General features: G+C 36.8%; 2 protein-coding genes and 1 non-coding gene across 5 annotated transcripts in view; 1 reads left to right on the plus strand and 2 right to left on the minus strand.

Annotated features, from left to right (window-relative positions):
* LOC116286853 (armadillo-like helical domain containing protein 1) overlaps positions 1-22,749 on the minus strand; it is a 57,547-nt gene that overhangs the window by 24,483 nt on the left and 10,315 nt on the right. For 2 of the 3 annotated variants that reach the window (XM_031693438.1, XM_031693439.2), the window contains exons 1-2: positions 3,739-3,871; positions 104-327 (exon numbers count right to left, since the gene is read on the minus strand). In XM_031693438.1, coding sequence (XP_031549298.1) covers positions 104-294 — 191 coding nt within the window. In that variant the 5' untranslated portion in view covers positions 295-327; positions 3,739-3,871. Of the gene's footprint in view, positions 1-103; positions 328-3,738; positions 3,872-22,749 lie in introns of those variants that run through there. The other variant, XM_089034817.1, reaches the window with a different exon arrangement.
* On the plus strand, positions 19,160-19,231 carry Trnas-aga (transfer RNA serine (anticodon AGA)). Its single transcript has one exon. It is a non-coding gene; the product is annotated as a tRNA-Ser (tRNA).
* LOC148913671 (uncharacterized) lies at positions 19,520-20,644 on the minus strand. Its single transcript, XM_089038163.1, has one exon. The coding sequence runs from the start codon at positions 20,555-20,557 to the stop codon at positions 19,520-19,522; it is 1,038 nt and encodes a 345-aa protein (XP_088894289.1). The 5' UTR covers positions 20,558-20,644.

Below are 22,749 nucleotides of genomic sequence, written 5' to 3' on the forward strand. Positions count from 1 at the left end.
ATGGATGTTTCTCACATTCCTCTCTGTCTCACACGCACACTCACACTCCCTCCACTGCCTATCTTTCTTAATCATGTATCATGCTTAACGTTAACAATAATACGTAAGTCTAAGCCATGCTGTTAGTCTCGTCAAAAATAAACTTGCTGCATGTGCAAACTCCAGTTCGAGTTCAGGCCCAGTTTTGTAAGTGTTTTCACAAACAAAATCCTGAAGCATTTTCACTCTGGTGCTCTTTGAGCCTCTATCCCAAGTTTGTAGGAGTCTAGTTACAGATGCTTGATCGTTCTTCATCGTTATTGGTAGATAGAATTTCCAGAATGTAATCTACAGTAGCCGATAAAAAGAAAGGCAAACTAAGATTAATTTTTATTAATGTTTTTTTAATCATTTTTATTTAATACAGAGCAATGGATAACATCTTCCAAGTTCACAAGTAAAAGGTGATTGTGATTTAGGTTTTAGCTGTAATTTTATATGTACTTTACAGCTTGGGATTTCTACCTGTTTCTGTTTTACCACCAAAATTGCTCCCTATTGGTCTTTCAAACTTAAAACTTCAAACCAGAAAGGTGGGAATTGAGGAGATACATACCCAGTCATACCTCGCTTGTACCTATCTTTTAAGTTCATCACAGTCATGATTATTGTTTGATTTTACTTTTGTAGTATCACAATTTTGTCATTTTTTCGTTTCCTTATGTAGTGTTTAAAAAACGAGCAGGAGTGTTATATCAGGTATAAAACATGATCTACGAGTTTTTTTGAACTGCTTAAGACACTCATGAACAATTTATAAGATTTTGGTTCCACTGGAGCCTGACCATACACGTCACGAACATAGATTTTTATACTTCGATAGAAATTTGACGTCACGGGCCTGGGCAACCAGATTCAATAGAATCTCCCACACATTGGATATTGCGTGCCAAGGCAAAGACAGGCACGTTAGTCAAAGATTTTTAGGGTTGACTATGGAATTGATGAGGCTCTACAGTAAGTCTTCATCTAAACTTGGATGCATACTTCATCCCTGATGAAGTTATCCTCATAGTATTCAAGTGGCCTTTATATAAAGACCACATGTGTCTTTGCATAAAGACACAATAATGTGTCTTTACATAACATCACTTGAATACTAATAAAGAGGACTTTATCGGGTATAAAGGTCCATGCACGTGTATGCTGGCTCCAATTGGACCATAAGCTTATGAATTATTAATGAGTGTTTTAACTATTTTTATGAGGAATTGTCGAACAATTAAAAAAGAGAGTTCACAGTATGAACTTTAATATCTTCAGTATTAGAAAAAGAAAAAAATGCAGACCCACATTAAAGGACTCTACAACATAAAAGCAACCATATGAAGCACAAATAACAAGATTCAAGTTGTAGTAGGTTGAGAAAGTGATCTATATCGTTTGTTTGGAACAAAAGTTTATCTTTCCGACTTTACCATAGTATGAGAAGAGAAAAACTAGCTAAAAACTAATGTGAGTTGCGTCAGTGTTTCTAATGAAACAGTAATGATAAAAGGGTAAATTATACACCATGAAAAGATGAAAAAACTTACTGACGCTTTGGACGCTAGTCCTTGGCCGGAGTCTTTAAAATAAATCTAAAACTTATGCACTTATCATTCTCTTCCCCGTGGGTTGACCCCCGGGGCACCCACGGGGCACCCACGGGGAACCCAGGGGGAATGGTAGAGTTTTGTTTTTGTTTTTTCCCCGCGGAGGAGGGGCGTTGTTTAGCTTTGGGAATGGATTCGCTGGACCACAGGAAGCTACCCACGGTATTTGTTCTATATTTGGTCAGTGTATTTTCACACTAGACTATGGTTTTTTCATGCCATCTTGTGTCTTTTCCTGAGCTAGTAGAGCGGTAAAATAAAAACAGATTCGTCTTTTGTTCTTTTCTTCTCAAATAATGCCATAATTTAAAGTGTGGGATGTGTCAAGACTTAAAAGAAAGTCTTTAATGGCAGACGATTTTGGTGAATTCGTTTCATGGTTAGCTTGGTCAAGCACAATTTGCAGCGGTGCACAAATTCATTACTGGGTTGCCTGTGGCAAACCAGTCTTAATTTCAATATAAATTCATTTTAATATGCAGTCAATTTTGATATGAATTTGCTTGAAATCATTAGCTAAAAAGAAACTTGGAATTTAGAATGAAAATATGTGTGACCATGTGTGATTTGAAATGTTGCATAACTTAAATCTCTGTATTCCTTTCCTTAGCTTCTAACCAGATCAACAGTTGCTAATTCTACCTAACAGATCAGGTTATTGCTGTTGTTTTGTTTCTTTTAACTAGTCATTCATAACACATCCTTACCAAATCAAACATGAACTCCTTTATGTTTGCTGTTCATCAAAGATGTTCAATGATTTAATATTCAAAGAAATTCAGGTTTATTGCGATTCCCAAATTTCAAACGTTTAACTGCAAACTATCAGTATTGACTTATCCTATCTTGAAGAAACTCAAATCATAGCCATGGCGATAGCTAATTGCAATCAAGCGTTAAGATCCGGAGCTGGAATCCTGTGACATTTTTGAGAAAATATATCCAGAGTAAAAAAATTCACAGCGACAAGAAGCATGAGATAAGGGCAACGATTTTTGCACATTTGCATGTGTTCACATTCAATTTTTACCATTTACATGCCAGTTAATAATTATATTTGAATAAAATAAATATGGTTTTGGGTGTACATTTCCCCCAGGGAAGAGCTATTTGTAATTAATTTATGCCCTTTACCCAGGGGCTTTGAATGGTTTTTGTTTGTCACGAAAAACAATTCCCCGGGGGTGCCCCGGGGATAGACCCACGGGGAAGCAAATGATAAGTGCATTAAACTAGCAGAAGATGCACATGACAGAGGTAGAATTACACTCTGTATAATCTTGTATTATGTAATGCCAATCTTACAAACTAAATAACACATTAACAAGATATCGTGCCCAATTTGATGAGTTTTTCTCTGGTTTTCTGCTGTCAATCAACATTGGAATCAAATGACCCACCAGGTCATTTTGGCTACTCTTTAATTTAGTTTGGTCATTTAGTTTATAACTTATCAAACTATTGACAGCGCTCTGTACTAAAATCTCTTCGAATACATGTGTGTGCAACTTTAAAAAAAAATTTTGAACTGCAATGATTTAAAACAGTTGATAAAACAACACCATCATCTATTGTTGTGATCTACAAAAATAATCCATGTGAATGTGAAAATTTAAATCATGTAAAATTGTGAGACCGAGTTTAACGAGTGAGGTTTGTTAGGCAATATGGTTTTGTAAAATTCTGTAAAAAATTAAAACTCAAACCTCAACAAATGTTAAAGTTTTTAAATGATTGTTTTATGTATTCTAGGTTTATTTCAATATCAAGAATGAATAATGATTTTTTGAGTCCAGTTTATGTTTTATAGTAGAGTCCAGTCCAGTCCACACGAGTCCAGTCCTATTTTACTATATGCTCAACTGTTTATCAGTTCTCAAAACTTATATCGCAATTAGTCATTTATCGCAAACCAGTAAATGTATTGATGAATTGCAAAATTTAAAATATATTTTGAAGTGAACTTCGCCAGACCACTATAATTACTCTACCGTGGCTTAACTTGTAATAGACCGACCAACATTTCTCGCTTACTTAGCTTTGAAATTTCAAACAAATAACTGTAGATAGTAACGATTACTTGTCACAATATGTCAGTTCTAACCTTGAGGTATTGCAGTATTATCCTAAAAATTGTAATTTTGATTTCGATTGTTGCAATGCATCAATAAGGTAAGGAGGATAAATCCCCAAACATTTTCTCTTCCACAACTGTTTTCTAGCTGCAGTTCGCCATCTTGTTACTATAACAACTATCCGAGCTTTATCTCGCAATGGTACTTGGGAAAACTATACTACCACAGGGAGCCCACTCTAGACAAAAGTATTATGATGTGGTTGAGAATTATCTTTGAGTGCTTAGTTACAGAAGTCAGATATGGACCAAAAATAAATATCCTTATCCTAAATTACAACTGATAATTGTAGGAAAGTCCCGCCATTTAGATTTGTGACACCCTAAGAGGTACCCGATTGCAAATCTGGAACCCTAAAAGGTACAACGAGCATCCCCGCCCTTATTTCGAATCAGTGTCCATGAGTAAATCGATGAGTGAACTAAATATTCTTCAAACGGTAATTTAAAGAATGCGAGATCACCGAGCGTAAAAAAAATCGAGTCTGCAATGCAGGCTAAACTTTATGTAAAAGAATAATATTTCAAAATACAATTCTAACCCTTAATCAAATAGAAGGAGAAATGGCATTTTCCTGAAAGTCTTTGTATACACTTATTTCAATAAAGTTAGTCGCCTGAAAAGCTACAAAGCTGAGACCAACAAGGATTATGGGTAGTTACATTTTACATGTTTCAACCGCTTTAATAACTGTTGCATGGATCATTAGATCCTTTACCAGTTACAGTCTCACCTCTCTTGAGCACCCCCAAGCTGCAAATTGTATCAAAAGCTTTACTTGTTTGATATTAAAAGTTTCCCATGATCCTCAGTGATCTCAGCTTTCTAGGTTTTTTGGTGACTAACTTTATTGAAATAAGTGTATAGTAAGTCGTTTATCAGAGATAATGGGCGTTTGGATAATTAATATGCAATAAAAAGGGGGGTTACCATACGAATACGTCATTAATGACAGCTATGGCCGTAACCGGAAGTCTATCAAGACAAGACCCAAGCGGTAGGGTAGACCGAGTCACCCAATGTTACCCGGCAAAAAAAAAATTAGTTATTTTATCACTCAAACTTTGTAATGAAATAAAATAAAAAGAACCGATAAAATGAAAAATTATGAGAATAGCAACTGAGATCCCAACAATTGATTTGGGGGAAGATATGGAATTTACAGCGGCTGAAGCATGTTAGTAACAAAGAAGCCAAAACCTTTCGAGGAAAATCATCCGACTCAGTAAAAAGCAATGTGTTCGTAAGACTAGGGACACTAAAGATTCGAACAAGATAAAGATAAGTATGGAAGTTAAACAGTCGGAAAGGACCAAGAAAACAACAAATTGTTCTGTTTCAACATTCAAAGGTTAGAATAACATTTTGTTACTAATTCTTATGATATAAGCATACATATATAAAATCATCATAACTGATCATGAAAGTCGAAATATGGTCTGACCAAACGTTCCACTGCAGTGAACTTCACTTTTTGTCACAGACTCGGCAAAAATTATTTCACGTCCGTTGTTCCAGTAAAAGTCCAGCTCAGCCGAACTTCCCCACCCATCATTAGTGGCATTGCAGCAAAACAATTAGAGTGTTTTCGTTTTAGCGGCAAAAGCTCGCATTTGGCACAAGGAAAGGGTCTATTGTAGGAAACCAGTTAGCTGTGACCGTTTTTCACGATATTCAATTGAAATAACTGCATGGGCTAATTATTTGTATTTGTAAAAGCTATTATATTTTTCAAACACAATTAACACTTTTGTTATGTTTTATTCTGTAAAACGTAAAACCATAGATTTCATCGATGCGTTCAAACCCTGCCTCGAAATTCAGCGGATAACTTCTTTTTCATCTCGTAAAAAAATTATAAAGACTTTATTTGCCTAAATCTACAGAATAAAAAAATATTACAAACTCGAACTTTGACGTGGGTGAAAAATGGAAAATAGTACAAATACTGAATGTGTTTATCGGCTTTAAGGATAAAAGTAAGAACGTTAACATAAATTTTCTGCACTTTGGGGCGAGGACTAACGACAACCGACAAAAAGTAGGACATTTGGTCTTCAGTGGTGTTCGTCGGGAAAGCAGTCTGATGCTTGAATAGCTTCTCACATTCTCGCTACTCTTCTCAATTGCAAAGGCGCTTTCTGTTTGTTAGAAATGCACAGGTTTTTACAAGTAGAAATGGTCTCTTGTGGCGAAAAACAGCAGAAGTCGATTGGTACACTTTTAAATAACCTATGGCATGCTCTATTTTCACACGTATCTTTCGGAGTTCCCTGTTGGCGTCCCTTGTTCTTTTATTTCGTACAATAAGACGAGGCCAAAGCAAAAGCATTCTTGCTGCATAACCGATCCATCTGACGCCAGGCGACATAGCGTCGAAATCGAAGTATACCATTCGGTCCAATTGACTGAATGATCCTGTATTTTTTTTTTTTTTTTTTTTTTTGCATCGTCCAGGTGACCTGGAAATGATCTATATAACCACAAAGAATTGAACAAGAGACCATAAGGGTAGGATGAACCATGCACTGATGCCGATATTTGAAAAACACTTACCCGGATATTACTATAAGAACAATCATGCTTTTAATAATAATTTGCGACGACATAAAGTGAGGCTTATTGTCTTCTCTGTAAAATTCCCTTTGCAGAGCTCCCGTAGGTCGTCGAATTGGGTGTGTTGTACCATGTATTATTATATGACCGTGAATCTTAGAGCCTGGACACTAGCAAATCGAGCAATCTGATTGGATAGATCGCATCGCGGATTGGTCTAGATTCTCCGATATTAACCGGTCCGATCGCATATCAATCTTACGGCGAAAACATTTTGTCCTTTTCAATGAAAAGTGGTCATATAATAAAACTCTTATCAACCGAGCTTGGTCGGTCTGTACGGGATAATCTTGACCTCGGTCGGGTACAGACCTCGCGCCTCCCGCTCGGTTAATAAGATCTAATTATTCCAGCGATGTTAGGGAATCTGCGCCAGAGATCCACTGAACAAGATTTGGCCAACTAACAATTCTTTGATAGTTGAGAAAGAGAATAGGGACGATATGGTACACTTCTTCGAAAACATTCTTTTCGTTAATAGCAAAATAGGTTACCAGTACAAAGTAGGTCGGGTACGTCTTCAGCCATATCAAAACTAGTAAGACTCTGTTATTTATATCCAGCAGACATCGATGCCTTCGATTTGTTCGAGACTGATGCAACACACATCTGGCCGAGCACTCACCGTACCAACCTACAGCTCGTACTATGTATTTTCAAAAGACTCAGTTGTTTCTCCGCTTAAGTACCAAAGATTATATGGAGTTCTTCTGATGACATAATAAAAATCTCGTCCCAGGTGTCAGTTTTTTTGAAATAGTTGTATACGCCTGCACTGAACATGATATTTTGTATTTATAAATTGAATTTCCGGTAACTACAAATCTGAAATAAAATAAAAATACATTGTTTCGTTTGATTTGTTGCTTAAATAGTTCTAACCGTCCTTTTGAAGCGTGTGAACTTGTTCTAACATTCCTTTTGAAGCGTGTGAACAAGTTCTAACCGTCCTTATGAAGCGTGTGAGCAAGTTCTAACCGTCCTTTTGAAGCGTGTGAACTAGTGCTAACCGTTCTTTTGAAGCATGTGAACTAGTGCTAACCGTCCTTTTGAAGCGTAGGGAGGACAATCTTTTAATCTTCCAGAATTAGCGTCAGGTTTTGGCTGCAAGAAATTCAAATGTAACACCTACTTCATTGGGGAGGGAAAGGTGAGTTGTAAAGGCGGTACACTTGGCCTGGGGGATCATACATTTGTTGCTCATAAAAACATGTTTTTTTTTTTACGATCAAAGCAAAACAAATAACACCATTGATACCTATTTTACTTGGTCTCTCAGAATATGGTAGTTTTTGCCTCAAAATCCAAAATCGTGGAAAATCCCTTTTGGATTGGACTTTTCTTAGGTGGACTGTGGGAATCGACATTTTCTTTGCATTGTTGTTTCATGTCAAAATCAATGTTGAAAGTCTAACGTACATCGAACAAGTGTTTTGCAGCAAGTATTTTTAGAAATTACTAAGAAAATAAGGCTTTTATGCAAAGGAAACGGTTAACTTATTTTGCAATTTCTTTTCATTTTTAACCAGCAGGAATCAAAAAGACGTTCTTACAAACTTGTTAACTAGTGGCCATGCCAGATCACATGCTAAAACAGAAGGAGAACCGATTGTACACGACCTGCACCATAGAAAGCACATTATCGTGGGTCTTGGTTTCAAAGGAATTCATTCATCACCACATCAATGCGAATGAAGTGAAAACAGAAAACGTGAGAAGTGGTGATTTTTATGTGTTCAAATATATAAATCTGTGTGTTTATACACTATTTAATTGATGGTCTGCCTGTGGTGCGACAAAGGTACACATACCACAGGAAGCCCAATTTTTTTCCTACAATTGTTTTGAATCAGCTTGGAGAGCAGGTTGTGACTTAAAACCTTCAAGTACGTTCATGACTGGCCTGTTTTGGTTAACGAAAAAAATTAAAGAATGGAGTTCAAAATTTGGTTACGAACATAAAGGGTCCTTTCACTGGATTTTTAAATAGTCATGATACCATATGAGGGAGCGACTTCTTCGCACTCCACTGAAAGGACCTTTTTTTATACTCGAACAGTCAATGAGATATATTCATCCAAGCAATACAACAACAAAAAACAAAACAACAGCAACAACATATTAAAAGGGATAAATACGTTCTAAAAATTGATTAGGAACTTGAAGGGTCACTTCACTGGATGTGAACGAATAAGACTATAAGGAGAGACTTTTTCACATTCAGTGAAAAGACCTTTTACATGCATAATCTAAAACTTAAGTCCGAACCATTTGACAAATAAAATGTCCTTTGGAATCGCTTGGCACTACTTAATCATAATTATAGGATAGTTTGGAAGTTATTGCATTGATTGGGATAGATGTTTTTTTAAGTAAATGCATGCCAAACTGCTGGCCATTTGAAATCCTAAACTGGGTGCCGTACAAGAGACAAATCTGATAAATAGAATGTCCATTTGGAATCTTATGCCTTAACGTGATTTAGTAGAATATCTTAGCTGGTTTAGGAGAATCGCTTAAATTGATTTATGAGTATCCCCTAAGCTACCTGGTTTAGAAGTATCCCTTTACTTGAAGACATTAAAAAATTCATTATAATATACTTTAAAGAGATAGAAAATATTATCTGGATACAATGCGGTTCAATCTAACATTCAAAAAAGAATTGAAAAAATCGACTCCACTTTGCCATACCCCCGAGACATCCGCAGAGCTGAGGCGGCGTATGGACTTCGGACCTGACGTCGATTAAATCCTTCTGCCCTTGGGTGCACGAATTACGCAAGAAAATGTTCTAGTCGAAGCATCAGAGGAGAGACCCCAGACCATATCGGCTAATCCCTTGCATCTCTGCCACGCACGAAATCGGTTGAAAATAGAATGTTAAAAAGTCTAGTCTAGGTGCATTGTTTTCACGACTATTGTTATGCAGATTCAGCTGAAACCGTGGCCCAGTGGGTAAAAGTTGGGCTTCAATAACACTGAGTCAAGTCCGGTTTAGCGAAATTAGTACCTGGATTGGTGACCTAAAACTTAGGCTTACTTTGCTTTTCTGCAAGATTATTTTTCCTTGCAACTTTCAATCGCTTATAATATTAATTTGATTTTGTTTGGAACTGGGCAAAAACTAAAAACTGCCGGGCATTTATTCCGTACGCAGCTGTGTATCATGGTGGACTGTTTTCTAAAACACAACAGAAAAAGTCGTTCTTTTTTTAAATGAACGTATTTAAAAGTATTCTTTTTTCTTCTTCAATGACCGTATTTAAGACTAGTATGCTTGACCATATTTAAAAGTATCCTTTATTCAAATGACCGTATTAAAGAGTATCCTTTATTCAAATGACCGTATTTAAGAGTATTCTTTATTCAAATAACCGTATTTAAGAGTATCCTTTTGTTTAAGTGACCGTATTTAAGAGCATCCTTTATTCAAATGACCGTATTTAAGAGTATCCTTTATTCAAATGACCGTATTTAAGAGCATCCTTTATTCAAATGACCGTATTTAAGAGTATTCATACCACTTATTAACCGAGAGTGAGGTCATTACAGGGAAATCTCAGACCGAGGTCTGAGATTTCCCTGTAATGACCGAACGGACGAGGTTAATAAGTTATTTATTATATGGCCTTTTTTAGTGCTGTATTTTTAATAAATAATATACCTAACTATGAACACCGGAAGTAATTTTAAACATCCGCTTGCGCACGCAAGGTCAAAGTTGAGGTCGTGTTCACTGAGCCAAGCGATCCTGGCGAATTTATTGAAATTCACAGAGACGGTTTTGTTCAAAGCGAGAACATTTTTGTCTTTATTATGGCAGGATCTAGGAAAATGCGAATACTTTAATTTCACAAAACACAGATACCTGTGTTTACAAGTGTTTGAACTCTTAAAAACTCAAAAATTTAGAAGAAAAATAGACCCAAATTGTCAATGAATTTTGAACACGTGCGGAGAACTTGCAGTGATTTCAGTGAAGTGTTATTCTTCGTCGTCTCTCTCAATAACATAACGTCGCTTTGCACTTCTTGGATTAACTTAACTGGGCCATTGAAGATCTGGAACTGACATTGAGAGATACTGCTGATATTCGCTCCAGGAAAAACACCATTTAAAGCTGCTGGGTCGCTTGAATTATTCACAGCGAGCGAATTCGTCGTGTTTTGGAGACTCAGGCTGCTGTGTGACTGCTGTGAACTCGTTATTAACTGGCCACTGCTATTGTCTGGAGGAGCAGTTATCTGTTTGGAATTTTGCGAGTGACTTGAAGAACTCAAAATGTACGACATTTGTCGCTGATGGTGCTCATTTGCTGACTTGTATGACTGGAGGCTTTGAAGACTTTTGTGACCGCTTAATTGAGCCACAAAAGTCTCTGGGGTATTTGCATCTAGCAATTGGCCAATGCCAGTCTTGGAGTTCGCAGCTTATGTACAGGCTGAGAAATTAAAGATTTTCTTCGAAGAGTTAGCGCTTATTCAGCGAAAGGCTCTTATAAGGGAATGTATGTGAAGAGAACAATAACTTTGACAATCAATCTCTTTGGCAACTTGATTTTTGCATTGACATCAAAGCGAAAATGAGTAGATCACGTGACTTTTCAGTGTGGTAATATAGTTGGTGGAGGCGCGCAAAGCATGCTAGGTAAACATCCTCCTTTGACGCGGGTCGCGTAGTAAATCTCATAAGTGTGGACGACAGAAAATAATTCATGAACGAAGACCATTTACCTGTAGACTTACAAGATTCATTTACAAAATCATGCGTTTACGAATGAAAATGTATATGTGTGGGCGGGGTCTTAGTTTTTCAATTTTATCAATACCTACTTTACTTTCTTTCCTACCAAAGAGATAGGGTTAGGGGTGAACACAGTAAAGTGGTGATATCTGACATGTACAGTGCGAATGCCTCAGGATATGGGGAATTCGAATGCATCGAGTTCAAAAGATAGCACCAATTGAATGAATTCCATAAACATTCTGTAAGGTTTTTGAATTTTCATTTTTTTATTTCTGCTAACGATGCCAACTTTTTTCTTGCGTAGTTTTCTCTTATCTAATATTTATACTTATGTATATTTTTTATGAAGAGTGCAAATATAATCATTCTTGTCGTTGTCGTTGTAGTTGTGATGGTGGTCGTTGTTGATGCTGTTGATGTGCAGGTCCATGGAAGTCAGTATTGCTCAGTTTCTTTGAAATCTAGTCATGTGATATCTTTGATATTGATTGGCTTATTGTGATGATGATGATGTAGTGGTGATGATGACGATGATGATGATGATGATGACTGATGATTGTCATGATGATTTTGATGATGGTAATGATGATTATGATGATGGGGTGGTGTGTTGGTAGTGCTGATGATGATGGGGATGGTGTTGGTGATGATTTTGATGATGGTGGTGGTGGTGATGATATGAATATGGTCATGATGACAACTGTGGAGATGGCGGAGATTACAAATGATGCATGATGATGGTGAAAACGCCTGCCAAAAGGCGTCTTCACGTGCTTTCACTTCAAACCCGTTGAGTTGCGCCACTGCTGTACTTGCAGAGGTGATTAGCGTACCTCGTTTTTATTCTATAATAACAATTGTAATGATGACTATAATGAGTAAAGTACTACAAAACTCTTCCTGAACAAGAGTTTTATAGGGTTAGGGTTAGGGTAGGATTAGTGTTAGCGCTACGTTATTGTTAGGGTTAGGGTTAGGGGGTTAGGGTAAGGCTAAGGGTAAGGGTTAAGATTCGGGTTCGGTAAGAGGTCTATGTTTGGAGTTATGGTTAAGCTTGGAGCTAGAGTTAATTTACGTTAGGGCTAAGCTTTAAGGTTAGGCTACGCCATGATTAGGGTTAGGGTTAGCATTCGGGTAAGGGTAAAGGTAAAGGTTAGGGTTAGGGTTTGGTAAGGGTTGGATTTTGATTGGAGTTGTAGTGCGCTGAGAGCTTGGCAGCTAGAGTTATTTGAGTTAGGGTTATGCTTTAATGTTAGGGTTAGGGTTACATTAAAACATGCCCTTCGTACTGACTTATGAGAACAATGCAACAGAACAATGCAACATATGACTTTTGTGTAGTTATTTAAGGATGGTGGCTACTATTGTTAGTGCGCACACTTACTGCGCATCTACATCAAGGGATTCTCGCGGGTTTCAAAAGCAAAACACTCAAAGGTACAGAAAACGTCGGCCTTGGAAAAAATTAAGACCAAGAACAACAGCAATAACTATTATTTACGTAGTCAAAGGTGTGTCACAGAGTAATGTTCAAGAATTCAGGTGTTTTTGGCGAAAAATCATATGTTTTTACTTTCTAGAAAAGGCAGTTTCGATGGCCTCGGATCGGTGAATAATAAAATAACTTTTTCAATATTTCCATACAGATAAGCTTACTAGTTTGTTTTAAAGTTAAATGAAAATTGAAAAGGAATTACACATTACACCAAATATCAGCCATTCATTTAGCTTTTCCTGCGAGTACAATTACATAAAATAAACTTTTGACAGTTGGAAGACCTCGTACTATATAAACTGTCTTTCACTCACTCAAGTATATTCAAAAACGTTAAAGCAAAGAGCATACTGACAAAGAAAATTATTATTTTGATTTATTAAATCTGTCTCTTGCACTTGTGAAGTTAAACTAAATGTAGGTTTGTATTTTACGAAAGTTCTTGCCTGGATCTTGCTTTGCATGCACGACTGCCGAGAAACATTCATGAAAAGCCGTTCATTTTCCGACTTATTCAAAAAAAATTTTTACATACCATTTGCTTATGGAAATCTATTCTTCTACACAGGAAATAATTATTTATTATTGTTCTTCGAATTGAATAAGTTTTCTTGTACTTTGAAGGCTTGAAATATCGCTTTCTTCAGTTTTCCTCCTGCTGGTAAAACCACGAAGAGATGAAGGAGCTGTTGCAAACACGCCAAAAACAGAGCGAGTCACGCTGTTTCGTAACGCCGCATCACGCTTGTCACGCTTTTAGCACCCGATTTATCATCAAAAAAAAATTAAAATCATAACTTTTTAAAACGCGTGGGTACCCCCCATTTTTTTTCGTCCAAAATGTAACAGAAATAGTTAAATTATTTTTTATAATAGAATTTTTAAAATAAAAATGGTTTTGGATGCAAATGTAAGCAAAAATGTGGCATCCCATATTTTACACTTTTGAAGGCAAAATTTGATTTAAAAAATGGTTTCTTATGTGATCCATATAAAAGTTTATATATTTGATATAAAGAGCACAAATAGTCGTTTATTTGAAATTTTCAGATAAAATCGATCAAAACAACTTCGTAATATGATTTTCCCCTTGCGTAAAAAAATGCTTACGTCATCGGTGTTGAACGTCAATTATCTCGTTTAGATGCGTGGGTACCCCCAATTTTTTTTCGGATTCCAGAGGCCTCTTATCTTGGGTGATTTAAATGACTGGCACAATTTGAAAATAAAAATGGTTCGCAATTAGTAGGCACCAACCTTAAATGAATAATGTAAATATGTAAATAACAACTATATCTATTATAATATCAACTCTGTTAAGGACTTGATTTTAGTTTCATCTTATGTTATCTTCTTCATCGATTTCTTTATTCACTTATTTTAATGTTTTCTTCTCGTCTCCAATAATTATTATTTTATTATAGTCTTAAAATTATACACCACCACATCAGCCCGGCATACTGTAATATCAATCGTGTCTAAATAAATATCATTATCATTATTATTATTATCATTATCATTATTATTATTATCATTATTATTATTATTATTATTATTATTATTACATTATAATCAATAATCAATGATTAATAATCGAATAGTGCCACTTCATGATGTCTTACATGAAGTAATAACCGATGTTTGTACAATAAACATCTTTAAAGTTTTATCATTTACAGAACAAAAAACAAATAAATAAATAAATAAACAGCGCACGGGCTTCTCAATATTAATATAATTTTCGGGAACATATCTTTTATTCTGTAGTTTATTTTGTTATCAGCTTAAGTTGTTTTTCTTTGTTTCTCTTCAAGTAGTTTTAGCGTTAATACTTGAAATGTTTTTCCCTCTGACTTTTGACCCTGACTGAAATTTTCCCAATCATTTGGTAATTAATTGACTTTTTACTTATTTTGCTTAAGTCCCATAACCACTTTTAACAGAGATGATTATCTTCTCGGCCTTGAATTCGTTGTGTGCGCACAGTTTTTCCTTTTTAAGTTTTACACGTAGTTGAATGTTTTACTGCTAAAGTTTGATTGATTAATTTTCACGTTACAGAATCAAAAAAATTACAATAAATCCATTATGGTAAGTTAAAGTTTTTACCTAAAAAAGTGGTATGTGCAATCGAATCTTAAAATAATCTGCTTTAAAAATTTGTGCGTGCGAAATATTTTGATCGCTTACTTTTGCTTGTTCTCTTACTGAACAACTTCATTCAAAACGCGCGTAAAATAATTGACTGATTGATGACGTATTGCACACTCTCGTATCCAGTATCTTCGTGTATTATAATTTTTCTTTCATTTATATGATTACCTGTATAAATTTTATGTTTTAAACATAGAATATCGTTCAACTACCATACTACCATACTACCATACTACCATACTACCGACTACCATACTAAATACAACCTTCGAAATCATGATCATAAACTGTCAATACCTAAGCCACACACTGAATATCTAAAACGATCATTCAGCTATAGTGGGGCAAAATTGTGGAATGACCTACCGTTAAATATAAAAGAGGTCAAGTCAGTACGAAAATTTAAAACGGAAATTGATAGTTTGTACAGTAAGAAAAGTTGTAACTAAGGGCTCCACGGCAAACATGTAAAACAGTAACTAGCTTTTTAATCGTAAATCTTTACTTTTAAATATTTTTAGGCAATCGACTGATGTTTTTACCGTGGCAAAATAAAGAAGCTTCCTTCCTTCCTTCCTTCCTTCAACTTTTAATTAATTATTTTACTTAGAATTTGGCATGGACAGTATTATTTATTATAATATAGATAATTTAATTTAGATAATTTAAACATGCTAATTGAAAGGTTTTTGATCATAGGGTTTGAAAAAGAGAGAGAAAGATGGAGAGAAAGAAAGAGAAGGTAATGCGCATACAATCATTTTAGTTATAATATGATTAAGAAATGATAATTGTTATGTTTTAGATTTCACTGGGTGTTTAAGACAAACTGTCCATTGGATGTTCCAGCCTTTTATCTCAAAGAATGACTCACCATATATAATCGATTCATTCATTCATTACCAGTTTACCTGGAAGGTTTGTGTGTCATACAATCACCAATCCATTAACAGAAAACCACCCATTACAACGACGGTCAGATATGTCTTCCAGTGAATGTTGTCACATTCTATGATGGTTGACCTGCTTTTACCATTCTTTGTCAGAAGCAAAGGTACTTGTATGACTCAATGTCAATATCTTTAATTAGATATTTGCATTGTGGTCTGATGACATAAAAAACTTTCTTGCTGTGCTGTGTGTAGTTATAAAGAACGCACGGATAGTTAGAACACGAGAAGAGAAAACTTCTCGAGTGTTCTGCCAATCCCCAAGTGCTTTATAACTCCACATAGCACAGCAAGAAATTTTTTTATTTCTCTTATAGTATGTAAAGGGTGCGTGAATGCTGTGTGCTCTCACAAAGCACGCGCTCCCAACCATTTACAATGCCAGATTTATAACAGTTATTCTATAATGAGTAGATGATGGCTAGTAAACATTAGCGTGGACTGCGTCGGTGTTTCTAATGAAACAGTTATCGTAGAATGATAAGTTATACACCGTAGTGAAAATAGTAACTGACGTTTCGGACGTTAGTCCTTCGTCGGAGTAAATAGAAAGTAAGAGTAAGAGAGATGTTTATATAGTAGAGGAGAGAGAAAACAAACCAATAAGAAAAAAGCAAACCATTTAACAAAGGAAAACAAAAGGATCGAAAACAACAATAGGTGGGAAATAACTTAATAAGCGAAGCGTTCGTTCATCCCGTGGGGATTAACGGTGCCAAGTGAATGAATAGCGCAGCGCGGTTATACTAAAAATAGATGTCACGAGATCGGACCCCCCGCATGACTCAGACAAACAGAACACAAAGGTCATAGTAAATGTAAAGCGGTTTTCATTACGCTCGCTAGTTTCTTTATATTTTCTCGTCGTTTTTTTTGACAAAATGGTCAGTACGAAACATTGCTGCTGGGGAAGATGTAATAGTGATTCAAGATACCCCGATAGACTTCCACTTCTGTTACAAGGAGTTGCATTTGTGTTTGATAGTAATATGAATGACTGTGCTTTAAAAGACATTCGTTGTCTTTTATGTAAAAGCACTGCCTTTTCATGACTTCCTGTGATAGAACAGACTCTTGGATCACACTTTGAATAGTGTGATCATGAAAAACCTTTAGACTCTTAATCTCTAGCAAACCATCTTCTTCCACAAGACCATCAGGAGAACATGCTAGCCAGGGGTATTTGGGATTAACCCACAATCCAGATGCCACAACTTGATGCTTTGTTTGAGCTTGGTATTTCAATATAGCATCGGCTTCATTTTCTAAGCCTCTTGCCATCCAAACAGACTGGTAGTTTTCACTCTCCATATTCCATTTGTAAGATGATATAAACTTCGCACTTCTACTGGCTGCACTTTTGGATCCATCAAGTACAAGTTTTCCAATCTTAACAGCTTCAAGGCATTTGGAGGCGGTTAGTCGAAGCCATCTCTCAGAGTGCCATTTTTCACTTTGGCTCTGTTGCTCTGTGTCAGAAAGTTGGGTGAGTGATGAGGGAGTTAAGTTCTTAACAAGGATTTCTACCTTCTCTCTTAACAAAGGCAAGCAAATATCGTCTACTGAGTAATCATTATATGAAACCTTCAGTTGTGTCGTCCACATAGAAATTTTCCCGGTCTTAGCATTTTCATATTGTAGCCGAGAGACAAAGTTATTGGTCATTGACGATGTTACCTGTCTGTATTGAGGCGGTCGTGGATCGAAATCTATAACTTGAACTTGTGTTTTCTTTTTTTTGGAGGGATATTTGGCATCTGAGAGTCTTTTGGGATTTTTCTTTCTCTTTTTTCCTTTGTTCCATGAACACTCCTGGCTAGTACATGGTGTAGTTACGATATGTCCGTGTTCTTTGACGTGGTCTAATAACAACAGCAAAACCGCAACTACGTGGCTGCATCGGCCAAGTTCTGACGCTTTGCATGGCTCACACGATGCATGTATAACTGCGCCACTTTGAATCGATAAAATTATCAATACGTTGTGAGGAAGATCTGTTTTCATTGAGGGCCAAACGTGCGCGCGAAGGAAATAATAACCACTGTTCTTGTTGTCAGTAACGTCGTGTACGAAGCCAGAGTCAACATATTTACGTCCGTTCTTGAAAGGCTTGTCAGTCATATGTCCGAGTCCGTGTCCCTTTGCTTCATCATCACTATCATCAGACGTTTGATCTACGACTTCACTTTCTGATCGTGATGGAAGTGATTCTAAAGCATAGAAATAAACGTGTCCATAGTTGAACTGCGCCGGTATGTCATTGGATGGAAAGTTTTTCCAGCCCGATGTAGGTATTTCAGGGACTTTATTCTTTGGCTCTTTGATTATTTTTCCGTCCTTGCTGTATTCCTTGGATACCTTAATATCGAGCCACCTACCTCCATCTATACTCGGATCAAGAATGCGGTAATTTCCAGCGTTTATACAATCCTGAACACGTGCGAGCAGTTCGCTACGCTTTCCAGTGACTTTTAGGCCTCTGCATTTAAGCCAACGCTTTAACTGGTAGACAGTATAGTTTCCCGGGTCAGCATCAAACCTGGATCCAGGAACTCCATCATTTTCAGTCAAGTTTGTAGCTGTTTTAAGTGGATTTAGATACGAAGTATTTATATTTGCAGTCATTCCTCTTCTACTGAGATGGTTTGTTTGTCTGAGTCACGCGAAAGGTATCATATTTCGTGACGTAATAACCGCGCTGCGCTATTAAGCGCATTTCTTTTGTTTTACGATGATTGTTGCTGCAGTGGGTTAAACACAGACCAAAAACAATAGCATTAAGCTCAGAGTGATTAGCAGAGTTAAAGTGCCGAGCAACTGGTTTAGATAAATCTTTCTTGCGAATGTCGTAAAGGTGGTCTCTAAAACGATCACCTAATCGGCGGCCAGTTTCTCCAACATAGAGCATGTTACAGCGTGAACATTGAATGCAGTAGATGACGTTAGAAGAAGTACAATCAAAATGATCTGTAATATTAAAGTATAGTAGTAATAAATTATGCGTTCGGTGTGTATATAATGAAGTAGAGAGAATAAGAGAAAAATATCAAATGCCCTTGGCAGGATTCGAACCCACGTCTTCGGTATTCTAGTCCGATGTGTTAACCACTACACTACAAGGACCAACCATACGCTGGTAACGCAGCCAGAATATGAAATGTAGGGTATTCGTGAGGATCCCAGAGCGATATTTTTTCTCTATAGATAAGTTGAACACCGTAAATATGTACGCAAAGAATAGACATAGTATAGTAGTAATAAATTATGCGTTCGGTGTGTATATAATGAAGTAGAGAGAATAAGAGAAAAATATTTTTGCGTACATATTTACGGTGTTCAACTTATCTATAGAGAAAAAATATCGCTCTGGGATCCTCACGAATACCCTACATTTCATATTCTGGCTGCGTTACCAGCGTATGGTTGGTCCTTGTAGTGTAGTGGTTAACACATCGGACTAGAATACCGAAGACGTGGGTTCGAATCCTGCCAAGGACATTTGATATTTTTCTCTTATTCTCTCTACTTCATTATATACACATCGAACGCATAATTTATTACTACTATACTATGTCTATTCTTTGCGTACATATTTACGTTGTTCAACTTATCTATAGAGAAAAAATATCGCTCTGGGATCCTCACGAATACCCTACATTTCATATTCTGGCTGCGTTACCAGCGTGGTTGGTCCTTGTAGTGTAGTGGTTAACACATCGGACTAGAATACCGAAGACGTGGGTTCGAATCCTGCCAAGGGCATTTGATATTTTTTTCTTATTCTCTCTACTTTGTAATATTAAAGGTGGATTTGGGACCTTTAATAGAAGTATGTGAAGCAACAAAGGGACAAGTGTAGCAACGTTTGCGAGAACAGCGAAAAGTACCGGGTTCTTTATTAGAAGGAAGTACACCTTTAACTAAGAAAGAGCGTAAATTACGGTCTCTTTTGAACGAAAAAAGAGGGCGTTCTTTGAAAATGTCGGACGTGGTGGGATCAGAGTTGAGTAAATTGAAGTTACGATTAATGACAGGTTTGATAGAGTTGCTAATAGGATGGTAAGTGATAGTGAATGGAATGCGGTTAAGGTTAGAATTGCGTGATTTGGGGGTGAGAGCAGTGTTACGATCTATGGAAGAAGCTTTAAGCATAGCACGGTCGATGATGGTAATAGGGTAACCACGATTAAGAAAAAAGGAACGCATTTCTTGACATTTGTGAGAAAAATCAGTGTCGTCACTGCAAAGATGGCGCAAACGTAAGAATTGCGAAAAAGGAATAGAATTGAGAGTGTGTTTAGGGTGTGAGGAGGAATAAAGTAAATATGAATGAGAGTCTGTGGGCTTATAATGAATAGTGGTATTGAGATGATTAGCAGAAATACTCACAGAAATGTCAAGAAATGTGACAGAAGTTTCACTAATGTCCCAAGTGAATTCAAGAGCTGGGTGAAAAGAATTGACATAGAGAATAAAAGAATCTAGGTCTTGTTTTGAACAAGAAGTAGCACCAATACAATCGTCAATGTAGCGACCAAAAAGCTCAGGTTTAATGCCTGGATAGAGATCAAAAATCTGTTGCTCGATGTAGTCAACAAATAAATTAGCATAGCTAGGTCCCATTTTGGTGCCCATAGCTACACCGTTAATCTGTCGAAAAAAGCGGTCGCCAAAGGAAAAACAATTAAGGGTGAGAACAAGTTCAGCTAAACGCAATAAAGTAGGAGTGCTAGGTTCTAAAACGGTGCGAAGATCAAAAAAATGTTTGAGAGCATTGAGACCTTCATCATTAGGAATGACGGTATATAAAGATTTAACATCCATGGTAAATAAAAACTTGGATTGAGAATTTTGAAAATGAAAGTCATTAAAAATCCTGAGGGCGTGATTAGTGTCTTTAATGTAGGTGGGTAGAGTCTGAACGATGGTGACATAAGAGAGTCAAGAAAGCTAGAAATAAGTTCGGTGGGACAACTACAAGCTGATACAATAGGACGGCCAGGATTATCCGAGAGTTGGCGTAAAGCTTCCTCTTTGTACACATTGGTGCGCCAAACGACAACAGCACCACCTTTATCAGCGGGCTTGATGGTGATATCAGTACGAGAGCGAAGATTACGAAGTGCCGTCCATTCATCAGTGGAAAGGTTGGAAAAATTAAGTTTACGTTTAAAGTTGAGAGTAGAAAGATCGTGACGACATTTGTTAATGAATAAATCTAAAGAATCAAATTGGCCCTCAGGGGGGATCCAATTAGATTTACGCGGGTTGAGGAGTTGAAAAATATCACGATCAGAAGTATTTGTCGAAGAATTATCAGCATGAAAATAAGCTTTGAGTCGAGTACGACGAAAGAAAGATTCAGAATCTTTGTTGATTTGAAAAACATCAGTTTTTCTAGAAATAGGAATAAAGTTGAGACCTTTGCTCAAAACAGAGATTTCAGCCTCAGAAAGCGGGAGATTGTCAGGAATAGTAAAGACAGATTTATATAATGAGTATTAATGATAACATTTCTAAGTTGGATGCTGAGCTTTTGCGCATGTCTATTTTTTCAACAAAGGTTTCAAAACACCTCCCACACGGACTAAGGAAGCATTGAAAAAGTAGCCATCAGACAGACTCAGCACACAGTGCTAATCATAGCAAGGGGTTCATCATCTTTTGCAAGTAAGCTCACGATTGCCGATAGTTGGTGAAGTTTTTCTTTACAAGTCGGTGTAGAAATTCAAGTCCAAGATCTGAGATTCACAGTTCAAGATTCAAGGCTCAAGATTCTCAAGACTCAAGAATCAAGATTTCTGAAGTCAAGAGCTGGAGTTGTATCCTCCTCCCCCTGTTGGATTATTCCCTAGGTTTGTCCTACTTCGACAACCTAGGAATATTTCCTTCAAGGGCACTGATTATTAATATTTTTGGTATATTATTTTTTGGTCAAATATGTTCTCTGTACATAGGCCAAATACGTTAGAATTAGGGCTTCCACGTCAATTACAAAAGCTTAGACAGCCGGTCACTAGGGATGAAATTATTGCGGCCATTGGAAAAGTTCTTGGAAACGAATTGCGTACTGCCATAAAATGTGTTCAGGTGTCTAATACAGGTTATTCTTGTAGAGTAACGTTTAAGGAGGAATCTCATAAACAAAGGGAACAGTTATTTACGAAAGGAATCTATATTAGGGGCTGTTTTTGCTTTTTCAATGGGGTTGAATCACCTCAACAAGTTGTGACGGTTTCAAACCTCCCTTGTGAGGTGGAGGATGACGACATCAAGGAATACTTTGAAAAATATGGGAGCGTAAATCAAGTGGTGAGAAATTTAGACAAATTTGGCTTTGAAACTGGAGATAGACGGCTTTTTGTGACATTAAATGAGCATATTCCTACGAGTGTTCTTTTGGACCCGTTTATTGCTCATATTAGATACCGTAGTCAGCCATTATGTTGTTTCTCATGCAACTGGTGGGGACATTCAAATACAAAATGTCCCCTAAAAGGTGTCTGCAACCGCTGTGGTGCGCAAGGTCACCATTCTTACGCTTGCTCGAAGGATCTTATTGAACCCCCTCGTTACGCTATAGATCGTCCTGAAGGACAGGACTTTCCGCAACATCCTGCTCTTTCTCTCCCAGAGGAGTCTCAAGAGTTGACAGAAAATATATCTCAGTCAGGTGTGATCACTGAAGTTGTACAGGAACCTACAGATTTGCGTTCTTCTTTGCAAAAGGATTCCTCCTCAGAAGTTATTTCTTCGCAACCGCTTTTTCCTAATCCTTCTTCTCAGGATTCTCTTCAAAATGTTGAAGTACTATCTCTGTCGTGTGATTCTAACTCTTCAATTTCCTTGGGAACATCTTTGTCCTCTCCTTCATTTAGTCATATGGTCAAACAAAACACGACGAAGGAAAAACCTGCTGAAGGGATGGACATTTGCTTTACTAATTTACGTAACCTCAAAAGATCTGTGGATCCAAAGGAGGTTATTACTCAACGTCCTAAAAAGAAACCCTAATT

This window comes from Actinia tenebrosa, unplaced genomic scaffold, assembly GCF_029948245.1.
Source record: "Actinia tenebrosa isolate PJP-AT-01 unplaced genomic scaffold, QUT_ActTen_1.0 PGA_scaffold0__85_contigs__length_37466705, whole genome shotgun sequence".
NCBI classification, from domain to species: Eukaryota; Metazoa; Cnidaria; class Anthozoa; order Actiniaria; family Actiniidae; genus Actinia; species Actinia tenebrosa.